Below are 24,265 nucleotides of genomic sequence, written 5' to 3' on the forward strand. Positions count from 1 at the left end.
AACTACTCTCAGGGAAAGAGCAAGCTTGCCTAAAGATATAGATTGAACCTCCTAACTACAAACAAAATGCTAGTTTCGAGTTAAATACCAGTCTTGTAACATTATAGTTTTATACTTCACTGAATTCCTCGATTAGATTTTTATTTTTTTTGTCCCCTTCTAATCAACAATATGTGGTTGAGAATTTTCTCCCGCACTTAGTTTGAAGTAGCAGACAAAGAAGAGTATCAACACTAAAATTTCAGCAACAATCTCAATAAAATATACTCCATATCGTACATTTCTGAAACTCGTCAAATATAAAGAAACCGAGATGCAACATCACCTTACACTTTGCACGCATGTTTTGCCTTCTCTACACAACCGCGGAATGTCACAAAGGAAATCAATCTATGTCGTGAGCCAACCCAAGTGCAGCAGCCTAAAGAAGCAGGACAAAGTACGACTTCAAACTGCGTGGCCATCTATTACGCTCTCACTATTTGGTTCGGGCTTCTTCTTGGGTCCCCTCATCGATGGTCTCCATTCACGGGTTGACCTCGTGGTTTATCAAAGTGGTTCAGTTCAAATTGGTCCTCTGCATACCAACATTTGGGTTTGAATCCTCTCTCTCTCTATCTCTCTCTCTGAATATGTCTGCCTTTCTCTCTCTCACTGACGATGGCTTAGGTTCCTTTTCTACTGGGATTGTTCTACTGCACCATCGGAGTATTTCAACTCTGCTTAGATGAAAGAGCATCGCTCGACATAAATCCAGAAGAAAGCTTTAAGAAAACAGCTGTCTCACTAATGTCAGTTATTCTAAAACCATGATCATAAATGACCATATTTTTGACAGGAAAACCATGATCATATTGATACACAGACACATACAAAGTATACATGAACACAAATTTTCTGCATTTGTTTTTATCGCAGATCTTTGGTGGCGTTTATTGAGCTGAGTGCTGAGATGTATAGATCAGGTGTCCCAGCCAACGTAGAAGCATATGCGTTGTTTGCAGCAGCAGAATTCGTCTGGTTCCTTACTGATAGGACATGGTTTGGGTTTGCTCTTGCCTGCATCATAGGCATTGCTTGCCCACTAGCTGAGATACCAATCATGAAGTAAATTTGCTAAACCATGTGCTAGTATCTTCAATTTCAGTAGATTTATACAGCAAGGAAAAGAGCAAGTAAAGAAAATTGTATAATTACATTATGTTGTTTCCAAAACATTGTAACAGAAATTCCATAATCCTTATCGTGTATTCCTCTGCTATTTCACAGGTATTTGCACCTATGGTACTATCCTCAGGCAAATTTACAAATCTTTGGCGAGGTAATTGTAATTAAACTCTACTTACACAGCTCGTATAGTCGAGTTTCACCCTATAAAATGAAGAGTTGGATTGTGTAATGCAGGGACTTGTCAGCTGGACCGTCACTTGCTATTTTGTTTACACACCATTCTTGATCAATTTTTCAAGATGGCTTAAATCGATTTTTCTTGCCCGTGGTGCGAAGAACGAGGCATGAATTTCTCATCCAATATGCTGTTGCAATATTGCATCAAATGAAAGCCAGAACAATATCTTAAAAGAGTAGAGATATAGACAAGTTTTCTCTAATGAATGTATCATATTTGTTGAATTAATAAACATCAGTTATCTACAAGATTAACCATTTCCGTATAACAGATGGTCTTACAAAGTATTATGAAAACCATACAAGCTAGTAAACACTACCTTTCTAGCTCGTAAAGATCACATTTGAAATGTCTGGAAATCTTTCTTTGATAGCTGCTTTAATTCCTGACCCAATGGTCTCTGGTCCCTTATATTTAACCGTGCAATCCCCATCTTCAATGGTTATAACTTCCACCTCTCCCCCATAGTTCTTAATAGCAGGTCTTAGTATGTCTAGATGACTGTTCACCGCCTACAAACATCAAAGTATTGTTAGATGGTTACAACTTACAAGGCAAAACTTCTTGATCACATATTGAACATTGAAGAAAGATATACCTTAACAGTTGTTTCATTTACTTGTGCTTCATTAACTTGATGAATATCCTTGACTGCATCACCAAATTTTTCCTTCAGCACTCTTTCGATACCCATTGTCATGGTGGTTGTTGAGCTGGGACAAGTCTCACATGCTCCTGTCATGCAGTAAAATTAATTTAACACACAAGAATTAAACTTTCCTCCATCCATAATACACTTTTAAATTGCAATATTTTACCTCAGAATAATGAGCTCTTTCCTTAAGTATACATTAATGGTTGATTTGTAAAGTCACTTACTCTCTCTCTCTCTCTTATCACAAGACTTACTCAAACTTTCTCTCTTTTAACATAAGACTTACTCATGCTTTTGTTCCCCTTCTCCATCTACTGGTGTAGTAAGTGATAAAAGTTGGAAACAAAGTCAACCATGAAGTTTATTTTAGGTTGTAGAGAGAAGAATTAATAAATATAAGTGATTCAAACAATTATTACACATAGTATACAATAATCATTGCTTTGATGTAGAAATCTACAATATAAAGGGTTTCAGAATGTTAGCCTTTTTATTGGACAACTACAGCCCTGAAAGTAGTTATAAGAGCAGAAAGAAGGAATGAAAAACTGAAAATAGAAAAAAAGACCAGCATTATGGACTACGTGGTGAATAACCAAATTCCAATTGAAATGAAACTGTAGGATACATCAATGCAATTTAGGAGGAATAATGAAAGGACATCTAATTCAAATCCTGGATTTTTTAATTGAGAAAGATATTGAGAGAGATCAAGAATTCTAACTATTTCTTAGATTCAGGTTATCAATTCAAATCCTGGATTTTCGAATTGAGAAATATATTGAGAGAGATCAAGAATTCTCACTGTTTTTAGATTCATGGACCCAATTTAATTCAGTGAGATTCATTCACATTTTTTTCCACCAAGAATGTTTTTTAAACCCCTTTGCCCCCAGAAATTGGAGTATCCTAGTTTCACCCAATTCACAGGGTTCAACAAGTTGCAAATATCCTCCGGCAGATAAAAACAACAGTTTTCAGCTTTCAAATTATAGATAGAGACACTAGTCTAGTTTATCAGCGATCCTGTGTCTTTAAAGGGATTCTTCTAAGAGTTCTAACTACAAGGCCCACACTAATTTATAGTCTCTCTAGTATATGAAGAGGAATGTCCAAGAAAGGTAATTAATCCAAGTTGTGGGCTAGAAAGTGCAGCAGATTATTACATACAATCAGCATAAACAAATAGGAAAAATTGACATTAAGGTAACAAACACAACAGTTGAAATTCTGAAAATTGTCTACAACAGCTATATATACATAACTATAATCATCATGCTATGCAAATATAATTTCTATTTGTACATGTCATTGGCTCCAACCCCCTTACTCATCCTAATTGTTTGTCCATCCCATCTCACTACTGTGTTGTCGAATGTCAATGAACACCAACAATCCAATCAGCATTTTAAATGACCATCAAAACCCCTCACTGTTATATTAATTCCAAAGCTCTCAAACTCTTCCTATTACTATCTCACGTGGATGGTACATCTTGAGGCCCATCTCAATGGCTATGACTTGCTCAAGTTTGCGGATGACAGTCACTCGCCATGATCAATGGCCATCATCCATAAAAAAACATCTTGTTGATTAACTCACCATCCTAGGCAAATCCATGATCAAAGGGATGTAATCTTTTACATGAAATACTCTCATTATCATTGCATACTAATTTTGTCAAACATTATACATGAGAATATTTTTTTGAAGGATACTCCTCATAGTCCTCAATGGCTCAACCTGAACTCTCTCCTCCCCGCAAGTAAAGACATTTTGGGTACAACATGAGCCAACATAAGTACCTAATCTTAGTACAAGGACAGAGAAGCAAGTATTCTAACTACTAGTCTACTAGCATATGGCCTAATATCATTAACAAAGACCATGACTGAGGTACAAGTACTCGATGCATCTCCCTTCAACGGCTTCAACATATGGACGAACTTCTAACATCTTGATGAACTTGAAATGATGGAGTAATCAATAACTGGTTTTGATGCATTTAATGGACATAATACGCCTACTCAATAAAGGGCTCACCAAAACACCTTTGCAATTACCATTTATCAATCAAAGATTTCACCTTTGCAGTTTCCAAAGAAAAATCTCACCTTCGTAATTACCATTATCAATCAAATATTTCATCTTTACAATTACCATCATCAATCAAATGTTTCATCTTTGCAATAACTACGGAATATTACCACTCAAAGACTCCACCTTCGCAATTAACATTTGCCCAATTCTAGAGGTTAAGCCTAAATCAACAGCTTATTATAAGATAATAAGATTAAAAAAAAAGTATGGCAATCAAGTAATCAGAAAACACTATACATGCCAATTAAAGGAAATAAAAAGATTGAATTTGGAATAAAACCTTGAAGTTGAAGGGTAATGATGCCATCTTCAACAGAAACAACATCCACATTTCCACCATCAGAAATGAGATAAGGTCTGACTTCTTCCAAAACTAGGTCAACATTCTTCAATGAAAGCTTCAATTGTTGGGAAGAATAGATCCCAGGAGACCCATTTGAAGCTGATGCTGTAATCAGAATCACCCTTTTCAAATTGAGATTGGGATTAACCCACTTCAAAGATTTGTGATTTTTCTGTCCAAAATTAACAAAGGATGGAGATTTATAAGATTTTTCTTGTATTTTGAGGGAAGAGATTGATGGGTTGCTCACTAACCTAACTGAGGTTAAGGAAGAAGCCATTGATAATTTGATAAACACAACTGAGGTTAAGGAAGAAGTAGACAATTCGTTAGAACGAGTACGAAATTTTTGTGTTTAAGTAAGGTGTTTGGTTGTGTACTTGTGTGTTGGGGTCCTTGGGGAGCCCTTTATAAACAAAATAATTATACTTCGTTAATACCTTGATAAACAAATTACTCATATTATTTCGAAAAAAAAAAAAATTACTCAGGACTCGTTTGGCATTATTTTAGTTTTAAGGCATTTTCACATTTAATGAACTGAACTGATTGGAGCTGAAATGAATTGAACTGAGCTGAAATGAATATTTTATGAGAGAGGAAAATTAGGAGTTGAACTGAATTGAACTGATTGGAGTTGAACTGAACTGATTGGTGCTAAACTGAACTAAACTGAAATTAAGTAAATGTGAACAGGCCCTTAGTGTTTCGAGTTTTTAAAAAACAAAAAACTAATTTTTGTTTTGATTTAAAAAAATTTCAAAACTCAATGAAAACAAACAGATTTACTCAAAATAAAAAAAATTAAAAAAAAGTGGGATATTTGTTTAAACTCTGCTAAGACACAAGGATGGCCACCATCATTGTTTTCTTATCACATCCACAATACAATCATCATCGATCAACATTTGCTACTTCTAGCCCTATTTATCCCTTCCTTCTAGGCTTAATTGACATATAAAAACTCAAATTAATATAAATAATCAAGAGAAAAGGGGAAGATTGTGAAAATACAAATACAAAAAAAAAAAAAAAAGGATAAATTATCGGCAAAATCCAATATAATGGCAATGGAAGGCTAACAACAACAAAAAAAAATTCAGCAATCATCTTCACTGCTCCAAGGAGAAGGTCGATAGTACGTTCTCTAGAGTGATAAGATTGATAACGTTAAAGAGATGAGAATAATAGATATGTCGCTTGCTCGTACTCCATATTAAAGAAAGAAGATTACACTGGGAAGATGCGGGGAATGAGGGTTTTTTAAAACAAAAACTATAAAACAGCTTTTGGTGGTTTCCTCTATTCCGTTGCAGTTTTGTTAAATCTATTCAGATTTTGTTTTTTTAAGCAATGTAGCCAAACACCATTTTGTTTAATTTTTGTTTAAATAAATAGAAAAACAAAAAACCACAATAGTCCCAAACACACCTTCATATTTTTAAGGTCTAATTTCTTTATATTTTATACTTTTTGTAATTATTATATTTGATCTCATTTTTAGGTACCATAATATAAAATGTTAAGTAGTATGATAATTAGTTTAATTGTATTGAGAGTTGGGAGTATAGGAGTGTATGTGTATCAATGTATTGTATATTTACATTATCTAGCCAATGCTTGGTGATGAGAAATTTCCCCTTTAAATACAAGAGTAAATGCTACATTTTCAATTTGCCATTGATATGTATACAAATGTATTATTGGAGATTTATTGAAATATTGTGCTTAAATCAAAATCTTTATTAATTAAGAGGGTCGAGTCATAGTTTTCTTTACTCCCTTTGTTCCAAAAATTATCAAATGTATTGTTTCAATCCATTTTAAGTTCTAATGTTTTGTTCCAAAAATTATTTATCCTAATTAATACGGAGTATTACAGATATAGTCCAAATTTGGCTGGTCTTGATAATGCATAAGAAAATTCAAATTCGCTAACCTATCCAAATTTCAAACCGGTATACTAAATAGACCTGAAAAAAATTCGATTTAGATTTCATATATATCTATAGATGTCAAAACCACACCCAACCCAATCCAATTCGAAATTGACCCGAAAAAGTATCTGATTCGGATTTGACTCGTGTGGACACAATAATTTAGTTATGACTCCACTTTAAAAATTGACCCGACTCAACCTCACCGAATCCGATCTGATTACCTGAATTGACACAATTCATACTGCTTGTACATACACATTTAAGAGGAGAAAAAATAAATAGACCACGTTGATTTCTGAAAAATCTAATGTATGTGCTCACATCTCGCCAAAACAAGATTAACGAAAAATTAGTTAGGGGGAAAATTAGGTCGTAAAGTGAGCAAAAGTTGTACTAATGCAGAGGACAAAAGAAGTGTGGGACTGAAACAATGATCTTTTTAAAGTACTCCGTAGTACTTCCTCTATTTTTTTAAATGCATCAGTTTGATTTTTACACTATACACATGTTATGCTTGACTTAATTTTTTTGCAATTATAAAATAAATAAATGTTATTATATAACATATCATTAGATTCGATACAAAATATCTACTTTCATAATATAATTTTGTTACAATTCTTAGTAATAGACAATTAAAAATATTAACGGTCAAAGTTAAGTCTTGACAAGTGAATCAATCAAAGTACTGATGCAATTAAAAAAAAAAAAAAAAAAAAAAAGGAGTAGTTACACTTACATCCCCTAAACTGAAAAAGCAACATAAATCCAAAACCAAATGTCTTGAAAACCAACGAAAACCTAAATCCATTTCCTGTCAATAAAGTTGGCACAAAAGGTGGGAACAAACGGCTGTCCTCGCCGGATCCTCAAGCTCACTAAATGATTCTGGATTGTGAATTTTTTGTCCGATAATTCGTCTAATTTTATGTTTGCTTGTTTCTAACCTTTATGACTTGGTACTCACTTGCAACCCCATGGTTTTAGAAAAGATTTGAAAACTTAAAGCTTTAGTTGAACAAATTAAATTATATGCTTTCCCCTTGCATAACATCAACCATTTCCTTTCCCTTTCCCTTTTTCTTCTTCTTCTTTTTTTTTTCACTAACCATTATGCCATTGTGCTTTACTGTGTTATGCTTAAGACTCTGGACAACATGATTGAAAATTTAACCTTGGATACGAGCAAAACAACTACAAAAGATTGCATGAGTGAGCCAAGTAGAGATTATGAGGCTATTCACAATGTTGAGGTAACAGGGAAGGTAATGTGAACCCCCCCCTACCCTTAAAAATAGTGAAAATATTATATATTAATAAAATATATAATTAATTTGTTCACAAGCTTATCGAGTTGAGTAAGCTAAGAGGTTTCTCAACTCGTGCTCAATTGCTCATTAATGTTTTAAGTTGAGTTTGAGTTGCTAGTAAGTTGCTCAATTACCCCCAAAAATAAGTTTAGGAGGGAAAGATTAATCGAGAAGTCTATATAAAATTGAGGTGAGAAGAGAAAAATCATGAGAAATATAAGAATTTAATTTAGCTTTGCTTAGTTATCTTTGGGAGAGTGTAAGGTATCTCGAATACTTAAAGTGGATGTTTACAATTTTCTATAATTCTAACCTTAACAATTTACAATTAAATTACCATATTTAGATCTTTAGTAGTAGTAGTAGTAGTATTTTCTTCAAGGGAGCCTCGGTCATCCCCACCTATCACTATTTGCACCATAACCACCACTAAAGGAGCTCCAACCACCTTCCACCAAAACCACCATTGAAGGAGCTTTAACCCCCTTGCCACCAAAACCACCCTTCCCACCATCATCTTCTTTGTCTCCAAGCCACCTTCCACCATCGTCCACCGACGCCATCTTCTTCATCTCCACCATCGACACCACTATTATCAATTCGTCACCAAATTAAACGAAAAACCCTATAAAGCAGGTGAAATTGAGGGCATGGTATTGTTAATCTATGTCATCTCCTTCGTCTCCTCCATTATCGTTGCCGTTAAGCTTCTATTTTAAATGTAAGTTAGTAGAGAATAGATATAGATATTATTTTGGGACACCCAAAATGTACCATAGACACAATATTATGGGATGGAGGGCGTGTTGAATAATTTATTTAAAAATATTTTTAGTTATTGAAATTTTTTTATAGCATAACAAATAACTATGTTGAAGGCCTTAAAAAAAGTTTATGTGACTTCGGATATAATTCCAAATATAGATATGTAAATTTCGAATTTGTAAATGTAGATCTACTTGCAGACTACGTATTTGAATCTAAATCTGTAGGATCCTAACCAAATTTGACTCATTGCCGTTCCAAGGTTTCAATTTTCAATAGCCTTACAATTTTACATACACATCCAATAAAATCAAACAAGATTAACGAAAAAATCTAATGCACTTGTATCCCGCCAAAACAAGATTAACGAAAAAAATTAGGGGAAAAAAGCAGCTTTGTGCTATGGAGTAAATGCAGAGGACAAAAGAGGAGTGCGAGAGTGAAATAATGACCAATTACCCCTTTTCAGTTTTCCCCCAAATTGAAAAGAAAATGCAACCTAAATCCAAAACCAAACGTCTCGAAAACCTACGAAACCCCCCCATTTTTATTCACTCTTCTTCAACTCCTACTACTACATCTTCTTCTTCTTCACTCCCCCATTTCCCAAATCCAAATCAAATTAACCCCTTTTTCTCAATCGGATCCCAAGTCGAAGTTACTTCCGACGAAGAAGGTTTCAGGGGTGCCTGGTATTCTGCTACTGTCATTCAACCTCCTCAATCAAAGCAGAACCAACAACAGATTTTTGTTGAGTACAATAATTTACTGTCGGATGAAAATGGTTCTTCCCTTTTGAAGGAATTTGTTCATTTCGAATTCGTAAGACCTAAACCTCTTGTTGATGATAATGATAAGGTTTCTTTCGATTTAGACGACGTTGTTGATGCGTTTTATCAAGATGGGTGGTGGTGTGGTGTTGTCACTTGTATTGTTTCGCAAAATAGGTACAGAGTTTTCTTCTCCAGTCCGCCTGATGAGATAGAATTTGATGCTTCTGATCTTAGGATTCATAAGAATTGGGTCCATGGCATCTGGGTTCTCCCTCAAAAGCAGGTATCAAATTGCCTTTTAGGGTTTTTTCTATTTTTTGTCAGATTTTAAATATGGGTTGCTTTAATTTTATGGGTTTGTTTCTTTTTAGGGTTTAATTGAGGAACTCTTTAATTGGGATCTTTTAATGTTTCTCGAGTTCTTCAATTTGTTGATTGTCTCTGAGATTTCAGCTCAATTTTTTGACCACAGTTATATTATTATTGTTAGGAAGACTAATTTATGGAATTTGTTGGAAATTTAGCTCTAGGGAGTCTTCAGTTGTTACCTTTTTAGGGGCATTGGTCTGAGTTTTGTCATATTCAGGGCTTTGTTGTGGACTAGTGGTAATTCTGGTAAATTGTTCTTGCTTTCTGAATTGCTCGTAAGTTCTTGCATTCATGTGAGGTTTCAGTTCAATTTCGAGTGGAAGCTTGTTGCTCTACCTAAATTATGGGTAGGAAATCAGCTAGCTTTGATTGACTGATATGGAATATGTTGCAAGTTTTGCTGAGAGTATTCATTTGTTGCAATTTACTTGCTACATGTTTTACGATTTGGTTGCAGAAACGAGGACATTTGTGCCTTTTTGTTCGTTTTGGTTTAATGAATGCATTATAATTTGTGCTATCCTTTTTAATATTATTGTTTTTTTTCCAATAGTAATTATAAATTTACGGCTCAATGAGCTATTCTTTTAGCTTAATGGTAGCTTTACTCTAGTGAAGGAGTCTTTTAGAGTATTAATTTGGATTTTTATTAAAGATAGCTATTTTTCATAAAATTATATTTGTCCGGTACTTCATAAAATTTGCCCAATTATCCTTTTTTGATCCCTGAACATGTCAATTTCTTATGTCCAGACCTGTATGGATGCGTGATGTGAATGTTGTCTTAGAAAAATAGTCAAACTTCTCTACTTCCTCCAATTCGCAAATTATGTGGTTGGCAATGTGCTGGATGACCTTATTTGCTTATACCTCTGAAAAATTGCTGTGTGAAGTTTAATTGACTTAGAATTGCTGTATTGGTCTCTGTTTGTTGCTTGCCACCAACTTAAAAATGGATCTATGGCTTTTTAATTTGGCTTTGCAATTTTCATGATTAATTATTTTTGTGATTGGAGATTGTAATATAAATGCTTTGAATCTAATAATGTGGTTTGTTGGCAAAATTTTGATTTTAGATTCTAAATTTCTTGATGGAAGAGGGCTCATTTACAAATTCTTTAGGACTAGATCTATCTTTCTTTCTCCCCCACCCCAAGTTGGTCATGGATATTTGGAGCACTGATTTAGTTGCTAGTCAGAAAGTGTTAGGGGATCACAATGTAAGCTGGTTTTACACTCCTCATCCCTGATTATTGTATGCCTAATTTCACTTAAAGGCCTTAATTAGAATGTTGAAAACCCTTGACACTAACCTGATCCATCTAATTCAATTGTGTTAGAATCCTTGAGATTTTGACTACATTTTCCGTTAGGACTATTGACCCTTTTTACCTATTTAAGTTAGTGATTCAAGAAGCACACACTAAATCAATTTCTTATGCCCGATTGGTTATTCCACATTTCCACTCTCATCAATTCATGTTTGGCTAGCCCCTAAATTGCTAGTATAGTAGTATATTAAAAGTTTAAAGAAAATACAATTTGTTCCAAAATTTTCTATATGTTTAGGTTGAGCAGTTAAAGTTGTGCCAATATTGGGCTGAAAATTTCAACACTAACCGATTATTACGTTTTTGGTTTTTGTTTTGCTACCATGTTAGATTAACTTTTGCCAGCACTAGATATAAGTCTTTTTTTTTTTTTTTTTGCATGGCCTCCTCTGGAATATTACTTACATCAAAGGTTTTTCTTTCACAAGTCTTCTCCTTCTGTGCAGCTCATTTCACAATTTTAAGTCTTCTCCTATCCATACATCTACAAGCTTGGTGGTTGATCTGGCCTTTTGATTCTTATTCTTGACAGAGAATGAGGGATTTGAATTTCAGCCCAGGAACAGCTGTAGAAGTGAACATTGATCCAGAGAGTTCTTGTGATGTTTGGTTTCCTGCAACTTTCATTAAACAAGCTGCTAATAACTTGTTCTTGGTGGAGTATCAGAGGTCAAAGGAAGTTGGACTTCAAAAAGTAGCTGTAGATTCTGATCATATTAGACCTTCACCTCCTAGTTCGAGTAACAAAGTTTTCAATTTACTGGAGAAAGTTGACGCATTTTACGATTATCGTTGGTTGAGTGGGGTGGTGACCAAAATTCTTGCAGACGGAAGGTACATAGTTTACTTTAAGCGCACAAAAAAGGAAAAGGAACTGTCTCATGCAGATTTGAGGCTCCACATGGAGTGGAGTAGTGGCAAGTGGATTCATTCTTCCCAGGTATACTTTGCCTTAAACCCCTAAGATGATGTTTCAACTTTCAACCTAGGGAATTTCAGTATTTAGTGGCTATATCATTTATTTATCTCTTTTTGAAGTTGAGCTCTCTCTCTCTCTTTCTCTCTTATATATATATATATAATCTTAATTTCCTTCGTGCAATATTTTCCTTTTCTCTATCCTCTATTTCTTAGCATGTTGGTGGTTAGATGGTTGGTGAGGATTGTTCTATTTGAGGTTGTGATCAGAAATAGCCTTTTGATTTAAGCTATTTTCCTATAATCTTACATAGTTATTGGTGGTGGTTGTCTTTTAGCACTAGGATTTCTGTCCACACTCCCAAGGTGCTGGGATTGAAACTAAAAAGTGTGAAATATGAACAATCAGCTGATGGTTGATGCAACTCTGATCCCCAACTAGACTGTGGAACTGGTCACCTCTTATTTGCAATCAATGATTTGCTAAACAGGGCCCTTATCTCATTTTCTGGCTTTTAGTTATCTTTGATGTTGATGTTATGCCTTTTGTCCCTTAATTAAGGCAACTGTTTGAGCCATAAGATCTTTATCTGGAAACAGATGGTATGAGCTGTGGATATATGTCACAATTGAGGAAGGTGCCATCTTTGGGCTTGTAGCTATTTATTGCAGGGATTATTCCTTTCTTTTGAAGGTCTGACCAATTGCCTTGCTTCTGGTGCTTGCTCTATGTATTTAAACTCTTATTTCTCTTTTAGGATTCCTCAATGACGTCAAATTCTGAAAAGCGTGCAAATTATATTGTTAATGGTGGTAACAAGGAGAAGACTCGCGCCCCATCTGAAAGTGCTGGCTCGGATAAACATTTTATCATTAATCTTAGGAGTTGTCAGAAAGAGTTGATGCCTGGCAATGAAAAGGCCAATTACAGCAGCGCAGCACCTAGCAGTAAAAAATCTAAACAGACAAGTGCTAATGGCGATGCTAGTTATTCCAGACCTTCAAGAAAATCGAATGATGAATCTGCATCTGATGTGCCTTTATCTCCTGAAACATGCAAATCAAAAACGCAACAAATGGAGGGATCAAGTAATGTGACTTCAGTAGATTTTGATTCTCCAGCACCTGGTCATCCTGAGCATTCTAATTTGAAACAGTTTGAAGACATCAGTCAGCCTTCTGATCCTACAGAGATGAAGGTATGTTTCTGGAAGATTCTTTGCGTTATATCACTTATACGTACATTACTATTGGCCAGTCACATGAGCAAGCTGTTTCTGAACTCCAAGGGCCAACTTATTGCTTTTTTATACAAAATCTGTCACTATTGATATTCCACTCTTGCCATACAAATGGAATCCACTCTATAGTTTTTGCACAATAAGAATATTCCTAGGAAGTGAGATTGTAGGAAATGGATATTGTGGTCTTGTATTGTGCATTTATGTTGGGGTGGGGAAAGGAGTGAGAATTAGAACATCAAGGATTATACCTGTCACCACTCCTGATGAGTTTTGTAAGCTCTAAAAAAAGCTCTATAGACTAAAAGTGTTTTCTTTTGAAAGGTAAGAAATGCTCTATATCTTTGAAATAATCTTAAAAATGTTACTCTTCGTTGGGACATAGAAAAGGCTTTATAGAATTAGGACAAATTTAACTTACCTAAACATGATTTGATTGTAGGCTTGCTTTTACATTTATACGTTAATGGCTGTGAAGAGTTTCCTAGATTCTTAATTGGTGTACAAGCAGAAGCTATTCATACGACCTTTATTTTTAAGATGCCTAGATGCCCCTGATGGCTAGTAAGGGAGCATCAGTTACAGCAGTCTGGTTCTGTACAATGATGCTATATATTTTTTTTTTTTTTTTTTTTTTTTTTTTAATTTTTGAAATATTGCATTCTTCTGTATACCACTTTTACAAAAAAAAAAAAAAAAATCTTGTTTAATTTTCCAAGAATTGCTTTATTGGACAATTTGTCAATAAACAATACTATAGAACTATATCTTTAGTTTCCATTCCACTTGCAAAAAAGAGCTGATCCTTCTGGAAAAAGCTATAGATAGTAACTTAGTAATGCTGATCTAATATTGACCATAACATCAGCGGAAGCCAAATAAAGTGAGCCATATCAAAGAGACTCAGAAAATAATCTTCATGGTTGTGGCCAGAGTTCGGTACAAAAGAGAAGAAGGTTGCCTAATGAATACAGACTAGTCAAAAAAGAAAAGAGGTTATGCTTTAAGCAGCTTCCAAAAGGAGGAGAGCAAGTGTGCAATGGAACGGGCTAAGCACACCACCAACCGATCTAGGTCTACGAGAGGAGACACAAATAAAAGAGCAAGAGACAAATTCAGGAGCTGTAGCAAGTGTATCAGGAAGAAGACAAAGAAGTTTAATGTTCCACTAAGTATTGTGGCAAAGGGTATTCTGTTCGGTACATGACAAAGAAGTTTAATGTGAGAGTACTTTTGTAAGGGAGAGCTTGATATATAAGGATGAGCAATGAAACAGTAGAGGTTATGTTTTGGGAGAAGTTAGTAGTAGTAGAGTAGTTGTAGTAGACTTCAAGAGAAGTAGCTCTGCTATTTTCCTCATTGTAGCCGTTATCTTCTTATTAATCAAAAAATCCTTCAAATTTTGGGAGAAGTTAGTAGTAGTAGAGTAGTTGTAGTAGACTTCAAGAGAAGTAGCTCTGCTATTTTTCTCATTGTAGCCGTTATCTTCTTATTAATCAAAAAATCCTTCAAGCTTTCCTCTCTATGTCTGTTGTTATCATTACAAGTTCATATTCAGATTTCCTAGTCTATAGCACTTGGTATTAGAGCACTGATCATGGTGATCCCTACGCTCACATAGCGGGTGGACGCCATCGAGAAGTGGCTTTTGACAATGGAAAATCAACTCACGGAAATTAATGGGATGTTTGATACCTAGGAAGCGACCATCAGTAGGGTAGTTCAGACGATCGTAGCTCTTGCATTGGAGTCGGAGAAGAAGCGGTCGGAGGAGGCTCTGGGTAACACCACCACCACTCGGCTAGAGGCCAGAATCGACCGGTTTCGGGTTGACCATGAGAGGCTAATGGCGACAGAGAAGGACCAAAACCAGAAGTTCAGGGAGGAAATGAAGAAAACGGCGGTTGGTGCTCAGGCTAATTGGCCACCACTAATACAATAGCCGATTCTCCACCTTGACGGAGAAAATAGCCTTTCCATGGAGGGAACGAGGTTCGAACTCCAGTGAAAGGGCTTGGGGCTGGCTGAGAAAAGGGCAAGGTGAGGATGACCCGTTCGAACCCAGGAACTGCTAGGTGGTGGTGGCGATGGCAGCCACTGGAAGCACCGAAACTGGAGATGCCTCTTTTCGAAGGGATGGATTTGGACAATTGGATTTTACGTGCTGAGATGTTCTTTGATTTTTATAAGTTAACATAGAGAGAAAAACTTGAGGCTTCGGTTGTAGCAATGGATGGGGCGGTGCTCAAGTGGTTTCAGTGGGAGAAGAGGAGGAGGAGGCCGGTGGTAGGGTGGCTGGACCTCAAGCAGCGCTTAGTACATGAGTTTCAATCATCACATACATACCGGGTCGTTGTATGAGCAGTGGCTTGCGGTGGAGCAGGAAGGCTCGGTGGAGAATTATCGGAGGAGGTATATCGAGTTAGCTGCTCCTTTGGAGGGCATACCCGGAAATATCATGTTGGCTCAGTTTATTAATGGATTGAAGGGGGAGATAAAAACGGAGCTCTGGATGTTGAATCCGTTTCACTTGGTTGGGGGGTCGGATAGAAGTGAAGAATTAGGTTAGCCAATCGCAAAAATCGCAACCGGGTGGGTTAAAATTTGGCCAGCCCAAAACTCACTCAACCCACCTAACTTCACCAAGACAGGCGGATGTGGGCTGATCCAAACTTATGGAGTGCCCTACCACACTACTGGCCCAGTAAGTCTTGGACCAAAACCACTCGAATCTCAATCCTCTGTAAATATGGCGAACAACTCAGGCATTTTGCAAAGTCGGAATCCCACTTATACACGGCGATTGACGGAAGCTGAATTGCAAGAACGGTTCGGGGAGGTTTTGTGTTGATTATAGCCTTTATACGGCTTTGAACAAAAAAACCGTGCCGGATAAATTTCCAATTTCGGTTATGGACGAAACTTGATGAGTTGCATGGGGCTAAATGGTTTGTCTAAGTTGGACTTTGAAGTCCGATTACCACCAAATAAAGGTGAAATCGGAAGATGTTTACAAAACGACATTTCGCAGTCACGAGGGGCACTTTGAGTTCCTTGTAGTGCCCTTTGGGTAACGAATGACCCGACCACTTTCCAATCCCTCATGAATAAGGTGTTTAAGTCATACTTGAGGAAGTTTGTTTTGGTGTTCATTGACGATATTCTTGTGTATAGTAAGGAGGAAGGAGAGCACAAGGAACATGTGAGATTGGTGTTGGGGCAATTATCGAAGCATAAGTTGTATGCTAATTGGAAGAAGTGTGAATTCGGAAGAAAGGAAGTAGCATTTTTGGGTTACGCGATATTGGAAGAAGGGGTGGCCATGGGCATGGATAAAGTGAAGGCAATTTTGGAGTGGGAAGAGCCCAAGAATTTGAGAGAGTTGCGTGGGTTTCTTGGTTTAACCGGTTATTATCGGAAGTTCGTGGCTAATTATGCTCAAATTGCCGGACCACTCACCTCTCAGTTGAAGAAAGATAGTTCGGGTGGACAAGCGAAGCGGCTGAAGCTTTTTCAGCCCTCAGCCATGACAACAACAACCCCGGTGTTTAGAATGCCGGATTCTAAGCTTGAATTCATAGTAGAAACGGATGCTTTGGGCTTGGGGCCGTGTTAGATGCAACAAGGAAGACCCATAGCTTACTATAGTAAGTTGGTAGGAGTAAGGAATAAAGCTAAGTCAATATATGAAAAAGAATCGATGGGAGTTAGTTTGGCTGTGACGAAGTGACAACATTATTTGCTAGGGAGACACTTTGTTATTAGGACCGACCAACAAAGCTTAAGGTTCCTAACCCAACAACGCGAAGTGGGCAGTGAGTATCAACGGCGGATGAGAAGATTGATGGGTATAGATTTTGAGATTCAATACAAACCCGACCCATCCAATAGGGTGGCAATGCGCTCTCTCGCAAGGGGAGTGTTACAACACAATTTGGGGCTTTGGTATCCACTCAGTTGGTAGATTGGGCCGAATTTGAGAAGGAACTTGCATGTGATCCATGGTTGAGTGGGCTGCGGAATTCATTGAAGGCTGACACTACTAGCCAACAGGGCTTCTACTTAGAAGGAGATCGAGTGATGTATAAAGGCAGAGTAGTTCTTCCTAGAAGCTCAAAAGTTATTCCTACTCTTCTTAGGGAATATCATGACACACCAACAGGTGGCCATGAAGGGGAAGTGAAGACTTATTTGAGGTTAGCAGGGGATTGGTTTTGGTCGAGTATGAGAAAGAAGGTGGGCGAATATGTTCAGCAATGTATGGTCTGCCAACAGAATGAGCCGTCACAGCAAGCTTCCGCGGGTTTACTGCAGCCCCTTCCAATTTCGGAAGTGGTTTGGGACGACATCTCTATGGACTTTATAGAGGGGCTGCCACTCTCTAAGGTATTCATGAGTATATAGTTTCTGACCGAGACAAGGTATTCATGAGTATATTTTGGAAAGAGCTTTACTGATTACAAGGTACCCATCTCAAGAGGAGCACCGCGTACCACCCCCAAACGGACTGTCAAACGGAGGTGGTTAACAAGTGCTTGGTAACCTACCTTTGGTGTTTTGTGGCTAGTCAACCGAAATCTTGGTCCCAATGGCTTCCATGGGCGGAGTATTCTTATAATACTTCACCTCACATCTCTACCAATATGACACCCTTCAAGGTCGTTTATGGTAGGGACCCTCCTAAAATCTGGAAAGTGAAGCAAGGGCGCGACTGTAGTGAAGAGTTTGGAAGAAGGGCTGCTAGAAAGGGACTTTATTTTGGACGAGTTGAAGATGAATATCAACCGGGCTCAACAAATGAAAGCAAATGCTGATGGTCGAAGGAGGGATGTTGAGTTTGAGATAGGCAATTGGGTGTTCCTTAAATTACAGCCATACCGACAGCACACCATTGCTAAACGGCCACATGAGAAGCTGGCCGCGCGTTTCTGTGGGCCATTTGAGGTTTTGCAGTGTGTTGGGAAGGTGGCATACCGCTTGAGGTTGCCGGAAGAGAGCAGGGTGCATCCGGTGTTTCACGTCTCGCAACTGAAGAAGGCAGTTGGAAGTGTTCCTGTCAACTCCATCCTTCCTACTCAACTCGCTGCTGATTTGGAATTGGTGACGGAACCCGAGGCAGTCTTGAGAGTGAGAAAGAAAGAAGCAGGTGGCAAGACCAGCACTGAGTTGTTGCTGAAATGGCAGGACCTTCCCGATTTTGAGGCCACATGGGAGGACTTTGACACTATCTACCTCAGGTTCCCATCCTTCCACCTTGAGTACAAGGTGAATGTCCGGGAGGGGAGTAATGCAACAGAACTGGCCGAAGCACACCACCAATCGATCAAGGTCTACGAGAGGAGACACAAACAACAGAGCAAGAGACAAATTCAGGAGCTGCAGCAAGTGTATCAGGAAGAAGACAAGGAAGTTTAATGTTCCACTAAGTATTGTGGCAAAGGGTATTCTGTTCGGTACATGACAAAGAAGTTTAATGTGAGAGTACTTTTGCAAGGGAGAGCTTGATATATAAGGATGAGCAATGAAACAGTAGAGGTTATGTTTTGGGAGAAGTTAGTGGTAGTATAGTAGTAGAGTAGTTGTAGTAGCCTTCAAGAGAAGTAGCTTTGCTATTTTCCTCATTGTATCCGTTATCTTCTTATTAATCAAAAAATCCTTCAAGCTTTCCACTCTATGTCTATTGTTATCATTACAAGTTCATATTCAGATTTTCTAGTCTATAGCGAAGTGCTAACTACTTTGTGGTTACCCACACATTTAACAACAAAGACAATTAAGCAAACAAAACAAGTAAGATGAAAATAAGGAGAAATTCACCGTGGGGAACTTGAGAAATGGAAGAAATCCACCAATCCAGTATAAAGTAATACTTTGATAAAGATTGATGGAACTTACAAGCTTCAATTACACCATTAAAGCTCCCACCTCAATACAACTCTCTCACACTAAAGAGTTTAAGACCTAAGTGCTTAGGCTATTACAGTCGAGGCTCTCTTTCTCTTCACAAACATTCTACATCTCTTCCTCTTACCCTAATATGATGACTAACATGAGTATGCATAGAGCATAACTCGAGTGAATCAAGTCAGGTTCAGTCGAGCCTCTGTGGTGGTTTGGGCGAATTTTTAAGCAAGCTCCAAAATGGACTTCCAGTTACCCTCAAGCATGTTCGCGCGAACTCCACTTCTTCCACCATGATTTAGCCTTGAACAACCTCAAGGCCCTCAAGGTAAGCCCTACTTATGTGATGCCAACCACCTAAATAAAATTAGCAGAATGCTCTAAAGGCATTGAAGGCTGAAGGATTAAGCCATATCTATGAGTGTGATTAAGGATTTGACCCACATATGGCAAGTGCAGGGTTAAGGGGTATGCCCCATATCTATCATCTATGAGTGTGATTAAGGAATTGACCCACATATGGCAAGTGCAGGGTAAGGGGTATGCCCCATGATGAAAGGTATTGCCTAGGATCAATAACACTAAATAAAAATTGCTGAGGGCTCCCTATTGCACCAGATGCTAGTATCACCTTTCCATTAACATGCTCCATTGCAATATTGCACCCTATTGCACCAGATGCTAGTATCACCTTTCCATTAACATGCTCCATTGCAATATTGCATGATGTGGTAACACCCTGATGCATTGTCATATACTACCCTATGGCTAAAAGTTTTATCATATTCAGTGCAGAGTGAGTAAAATTCTTTCCACTGTAGTATTAATCAAATAGATTGCTTTGTGAGGTAGTTTAAAACAAACTTTTTGTAAAAAGTGGAATGTAAATGATAATTTCCTACAATTTTTTCAAGATTTACTATTCATGCCAAAGGATGACTTGTGAGTAGAAGGTTCAATAATGCTGAATTCTGAATGCTTCTTCTTTCTTTTGCTTTTTCTTCCGTCATTTTTTTTTTTTTTTTTTTTTTTTATGTGGCTGGTATACTTGATTGCCTTCCATTTGTCATTAACTCATTACTTGATGTATAGATTGATCCTTAACAGTTTGATTTTCTTAATTAGGTGGACCATGAGAAACAATCTGCCTTGAGAAAGAGAGGAAGACCAAGAGTACGACCTTTACTGTCAGGTATATAATATATTTTTATAAAATTTCAGCATCTCTTCTGATGGAAATTGTCGATTGAGCATAACTTTCATATTATTTAGGGGATGCTGTTGGAGATACTATCGATCAAACCCCAAATAAAAGTGATGTGATGAAACCATTTGGACCTATAGTCATAGGGCTGACGCATAATGGCAAGATGATTGACACTCTAGGGGAAAGTTCAAGTCAGCAATTGATATTGGGGCATAAAAAGGCTGTAGATGATGAAGAGAAAAACGTGGATTCTTCAGCAGATCATGAAAGCGTAGTAAGCAATGTAAATAGATGACACTTTCATTTAATCTGTTCACAATGAAACATTTCTTCCTTTCAATTTTTTTTTTCCCAAGTATCTGATTACCTCTAGTTTATATATACCCCTTCCGTGTTTAAATAAATAAAACGTTTTTCTTTTCCGGCCGTGTTTATATAAATGAAACGTGTCCTTTATAGTAACTTTTCTCTATTTTTTTAACATTATTTGCTCTATTTTTTTTTTTAATTAATATTCTACTAATTGATGGTCCCCACAAAATCCCCTCTCCTCAAACTTATACCCCACTACCTATTTTTAATAAATTCAACTGACCTTCCTTAAAAGCCGTAAAAGTGAAATTTTTTTATTTATTTAAACACGGAGGGAGTATATTACTGTTACGGTGAGAACCATATGAGGTACATGGTACATCACTATATAAGGTACATGATAAAAAAATGAACAAAATTATTCAAAATAATTTTTTTGAAACCTTTTCAAAAAAAATTGAAATATTAAGGTGCATGTCTTATATCTATAAGGTACATGCTCAAAAGATAAAAGGTACATGTCATGAAGTTTTGAGGTATATCACTTAAAATTAAAATAAAAAAAAAATTATATATATTTTTTTTATTTAGGAATTACAAACTTTAAAGTACATGTCATGTATCTATAAGGTTCATGGGTAAAATATAGAAGGTACCTTTTATGAAGTTATAAAAATTTGGAAAAAAAAAGAAACTGGGAAAAAAAAGAGTTTTGATGTACTTTTTAGTTTTATTGCATGTACCTTATGGTGTGGTTCTCACCGTAAGAGTGGTTCTCACACACACACAGACACACATATATATATGCATCGACAAGCGTGACACACACACACACATATATGCATCGACAAGCGTGAAAAGAGAAATGTTGCAAGTATAAAGAAAGGCAGAGGATGTATATATATGTATTGAAAACTCTATTTTTTCCATCTTTCTCGAACCTCCTTGAGATTCCTGGAGGAATGTCTTCTCTCTCTCTCATTTAGGAATGCTAATAAAGCAGGATATCTTTCTTTTCTGTTAGGGGAGTGAGCAACAGAAAGAAGGTGAAGTCACCAATCAGAAGAGGAAGAGAGGCCGGCCACCTAAAGTGCTGTTTCGGCTTGGTAGTCCACAGACTAAAGAAGCAGGTATATAATAATCATGCAATCTATTATATTGAACTGTGGGTTGAAGTTCAACTATTTTTGTATTTCTCTTATTGGGTGTAAATTAACCACGTGCAGTGCCAGAAGTTGTTGAAGAGGAGAAGAAAGATGAAGCTTCTGATGCCAAAGATGACGATGAAAGACACTTTCCAACAAATGAAGTTGAGAAGCCTATTACTATTGTTGACCCTTCTGAGAATAGCGACGCTGCACCTACTGATTTTCATGATAAAGGCGTGAGGAAATTTACAGATCAAATTAAGTTACTAAGTGACATACGTAGGCTGAGTACTAGAAGTACTTTAAAAAAGCAAGGGAGAAAACAAAGAAAAGTCCCAACAGAATCAATCATGGTGGATTCAGATGAACCTGTCAAACCTGTTGCTTTGAGGACTGTATTGAGGAAAGGAAGGAAACAGAAACCAACCAAACTGGTTGATCCTCAAAGAGAAGGTATAACACATCTTTATATGGGTAAAAAGTTAAGTTTGACTTCTTTTTATTTTATTTTGCTTTGGGGGTGCTTTTGGTTGTTGGGCTTTCTAGTGCTTCGTTGCACCACATGGCGTTTTAAAAGAAACCTGTAAAGGCTGTATGTTTCATGAAGTCAGCTTTGTGGCCATTTTTCACTTCTCACCCTATCAAAGGAGATGGTTTTTAATGACTGTAAATGATTTATGTAGCTTTGGGCCTTTGAAGGAGATGTTAGGACCTTTGCAGTTGTCAATTTATTTGTAATACTGGAGTATTTTAGTGATTGGATTTGTGCGGTCTTGAAAATGAAAACCCTATTTTTATCCTCTGACTTGCAAGTTGCTTATGCTTAGGTGATCTTTTTCTCATGCTTTGTTGGATGTGTTTTTTGTGTGGATTTGGCAGATGTTGTAGATAATGCAGGAATAAAAGCCATTGAGGTTTTTAACAATGGAGTACCTAGAGAGTCTGACAATGGTGTTGCTGGAACCTCCAGCAATGCTTCTGATGATGATAGGCCATTATCAGCCTGGTTTGAAGGAGCACATTCTCCCTCAACGGATGCAAGTAAGATGCTGTATTTACATGCTTATACCCTTTGTTTGGTCATTGCTAAAACTTTTAATTAAAATTTGCAGGAATCCCTCCGGGTGGGACTGCTAATCAATCTGGTGAGAGTGGAGATAGAGGAGAAGAATTGAAGACAACACCTGTTGGTCTCTTTGAAGAGAATGAACAAGATAATAGGTGCACTTCAGCTGAAAATGTCAGCCAAGAGCAGTACAAGAATTTCGAAATGCCAATTCAATCACAGTCCACTGCAATTGTGCCTGTGGAAAGTCGAGACTTGCCCTTTGTAAAGAATTCCCTTATCTGGGAGATGATAGAGAACATGGAAGTTTTGAAGCGAATTCCTCAAAAGCCGCATTTCCGCCCTTTGTATAATTGCAAGGAAGAATGTCGTGAAGGATTAGCCATAGGCAGTATGGTAACTTTCACCAGTTTAGTGGAGAGAATATCAAAGTCTCTTTTTAGTGAACCCAAAAGCCTCTTGGATGGGTATCTGGAAGCTCTTGTTGACTTGGAAGAACTAGGATTTAATGTAGCACCGGTGAGAGAGCAATTAAACAAGATGATATCCATAAAAGGCAAGTACGAGCGTGCTCAAAATACGTCTAAAGAGATTGAGAGTCAGATCATGGAGCGTAATTTTGAGAAGTCACAAATCAATGAGGAGGTTGCAGAGTTAGATAAGAAGATTGCAGAACTAAAGGAGAAACGGGCCTTAGTAGTTTCAAAGAGAGAGAGAAAGGATGCTGAGATTGCATTGCTGCAGACGAGTGTGGATGCTGTCAAGGGTGCCCTTGAAAACGCTGAAGAGGAGTTTGAGAAAGTAACTACCTCACTTTGGTAAACATTGTTCGCTTGTATACATCTTTGTAACTCGTGTGTACAGAGCATTAGCGGGTCTAGCTTGTAGTGCTAAAATCTGAGTAGGTCTAGGAAGTAGTGAAAGACAAGGAAAAAGAAAAAGAAGAGGGTTTCATCTATCTTGGCTAACTTGAGGTGGCCAATGTTAGAATTGCTCTATGTGCTGCTGCAATATCGCAGTCGGAATTTGTTGTTTGTAGTGCTGTGACTACTGTCTACAGGATCAACTATTATACCTGTTTGTACTAGACAAAGTTATCTTGTTACTGCTTAAATTGAGCATCCTAGGTTGCATTGCATGAACTTGGTGGTTGAAGGCCTATTCTTATAAACTTTAAGTACCTTGGCAAAGAAAGATGGGAAGGCAGTACTTATTCATGTGATTTTCTTTTCTTATTCATATATATATATATATATATATTGATATTAATATGATAGTCTTTTCTTATTATTTATTGGGTAATCATATATTGATATATGAAGCCCAATTTGGCTATTAAAGTTGGAATGGAATGTTAGAATTAGACAACAGCAGAAAGTAGTTTTTGTATTAAACATAAACCAGATTATATATTAGAACATTAGAGATAGGACCATACAACTTCTTTCTATCTGACAACAAAATATTCTCCGTTGGGC

The 24,265-nt window shown here is 37.0% G+C and overlaps 3 protein-coding genes across 7 annotated transcripts; 2 read left to right on the plus strand and 1 right to left on the minus strand.

Moving 5' to 3' along the window:
• The first annotated feature begins 232 nt into the window (after positions 1–232).
• LOC145567064 (uncharacterized) lies at positions 233–1,658 on the plus strand. Its single transcript, XM_081626291.1, has 5 exons — positions 233–595; positions 670–791; positions 919–1,107; positions 1,270–1,321; positions 1,405–1,658. The coding sequence occupies exons 1-5, from the start codon at positions 314–316 to the stop codon at positions 1,516–1,518; spliced, it is 759 nt and encodes a 252-aa protein (XP_081482417.1). The 5' UTR covers positions 233–313; the 3' UTR covers positions 1,519–1,658.
• On the minus strand, positions 1,177–4,894 carry LOC145567065 (nifU-like protein 1, chloroplastic). Of its 2 annotated transcripts, XM_081626293.1 has the most exons (4): positions 4,444–4,894; positions 2,007–2,143; positions 1,728–1,920; positions 1,177–1,535 (listed from the first exon to the last, which is right to left on the minus strand). In XM_081626293.1, the coding sequence occupies exons 1-3, from the start codon at positions 4,784–4,786 to the stop codon at positions 1,732–1,734; spliced, it is 669 nt and encodes a 222-aa protein (XP_081482419.1). In that variant the 5' UTR covers positions 4,787–4,894; the 3' UTR covers positions 1,177–1,535; positions 1,728–1,731. The 2 variants fall into 2 exon arrangements, with proteins under 2 accessions (XP_081482419.1, XP_081482418.1); XM_081626292.1 differs by having other exon boundaries at positions 1,177–1,920.
• A 4,101-nt stretch (positions 4,895–8,995) lies between these two features.
• On the plus strand, positions 8,996–24,009 carry LOC145567067 (DUF724 domain-containing protein 7-like). Of its 4 annotated transcripts, none has more exons than XM_081626294.1 (9): positions 8,996–9,577; positions 11,527–11,934; positions 12,671–13,111; positions 20,180–20,246; positions 20,327–20,544; positions 21,598–21,703; positions 21,800–22,174; positions 22,601–22,762; positions 22,834–24,009. In XM_081626294.1, the coding sequence occupies exons 1-9, from the start codon at positions 9,014–9,016 to the stop codon at positions 23,607–23,609; spliced, it is 3,117 nt and encodes a 1,038-aa protein (XP_081482420.1). In that variant the 5' UTR covers positions 8,996–9,013; the 3' UTR covers positions 23,610–24,009. The 4 variants fall into 4 exon arrangements, with proteins under 4 accessions (XP_081482420.1, XP_081482421.1, XP_081482422.1 ...); XM_081626295.1 differs by having other exon boundaries at positions 20,327–20,535; XM_081626296.1 differs by having other exon boundaries at positions 9,439–9,577; positions 11,441–11,934.
• The last annotated feature ends 256 nt before the right edge of the window (positions 24,010–24,265 follow it).

The sequence above is a fragment of the Chenopodium album genome, chromosome 11 (genome assembly GCF_948465745.1).
Source record: "Chenopodium album chromosome 11, dcCheAlbu1.1, whole genome shotgun sequence".
NCBI lineage: Eukaryota > Viridiplantae > Streptophyta > Magnoliopsida > Caryophyllales > Amaranthaceae > Chenopodium > Chenopodium album.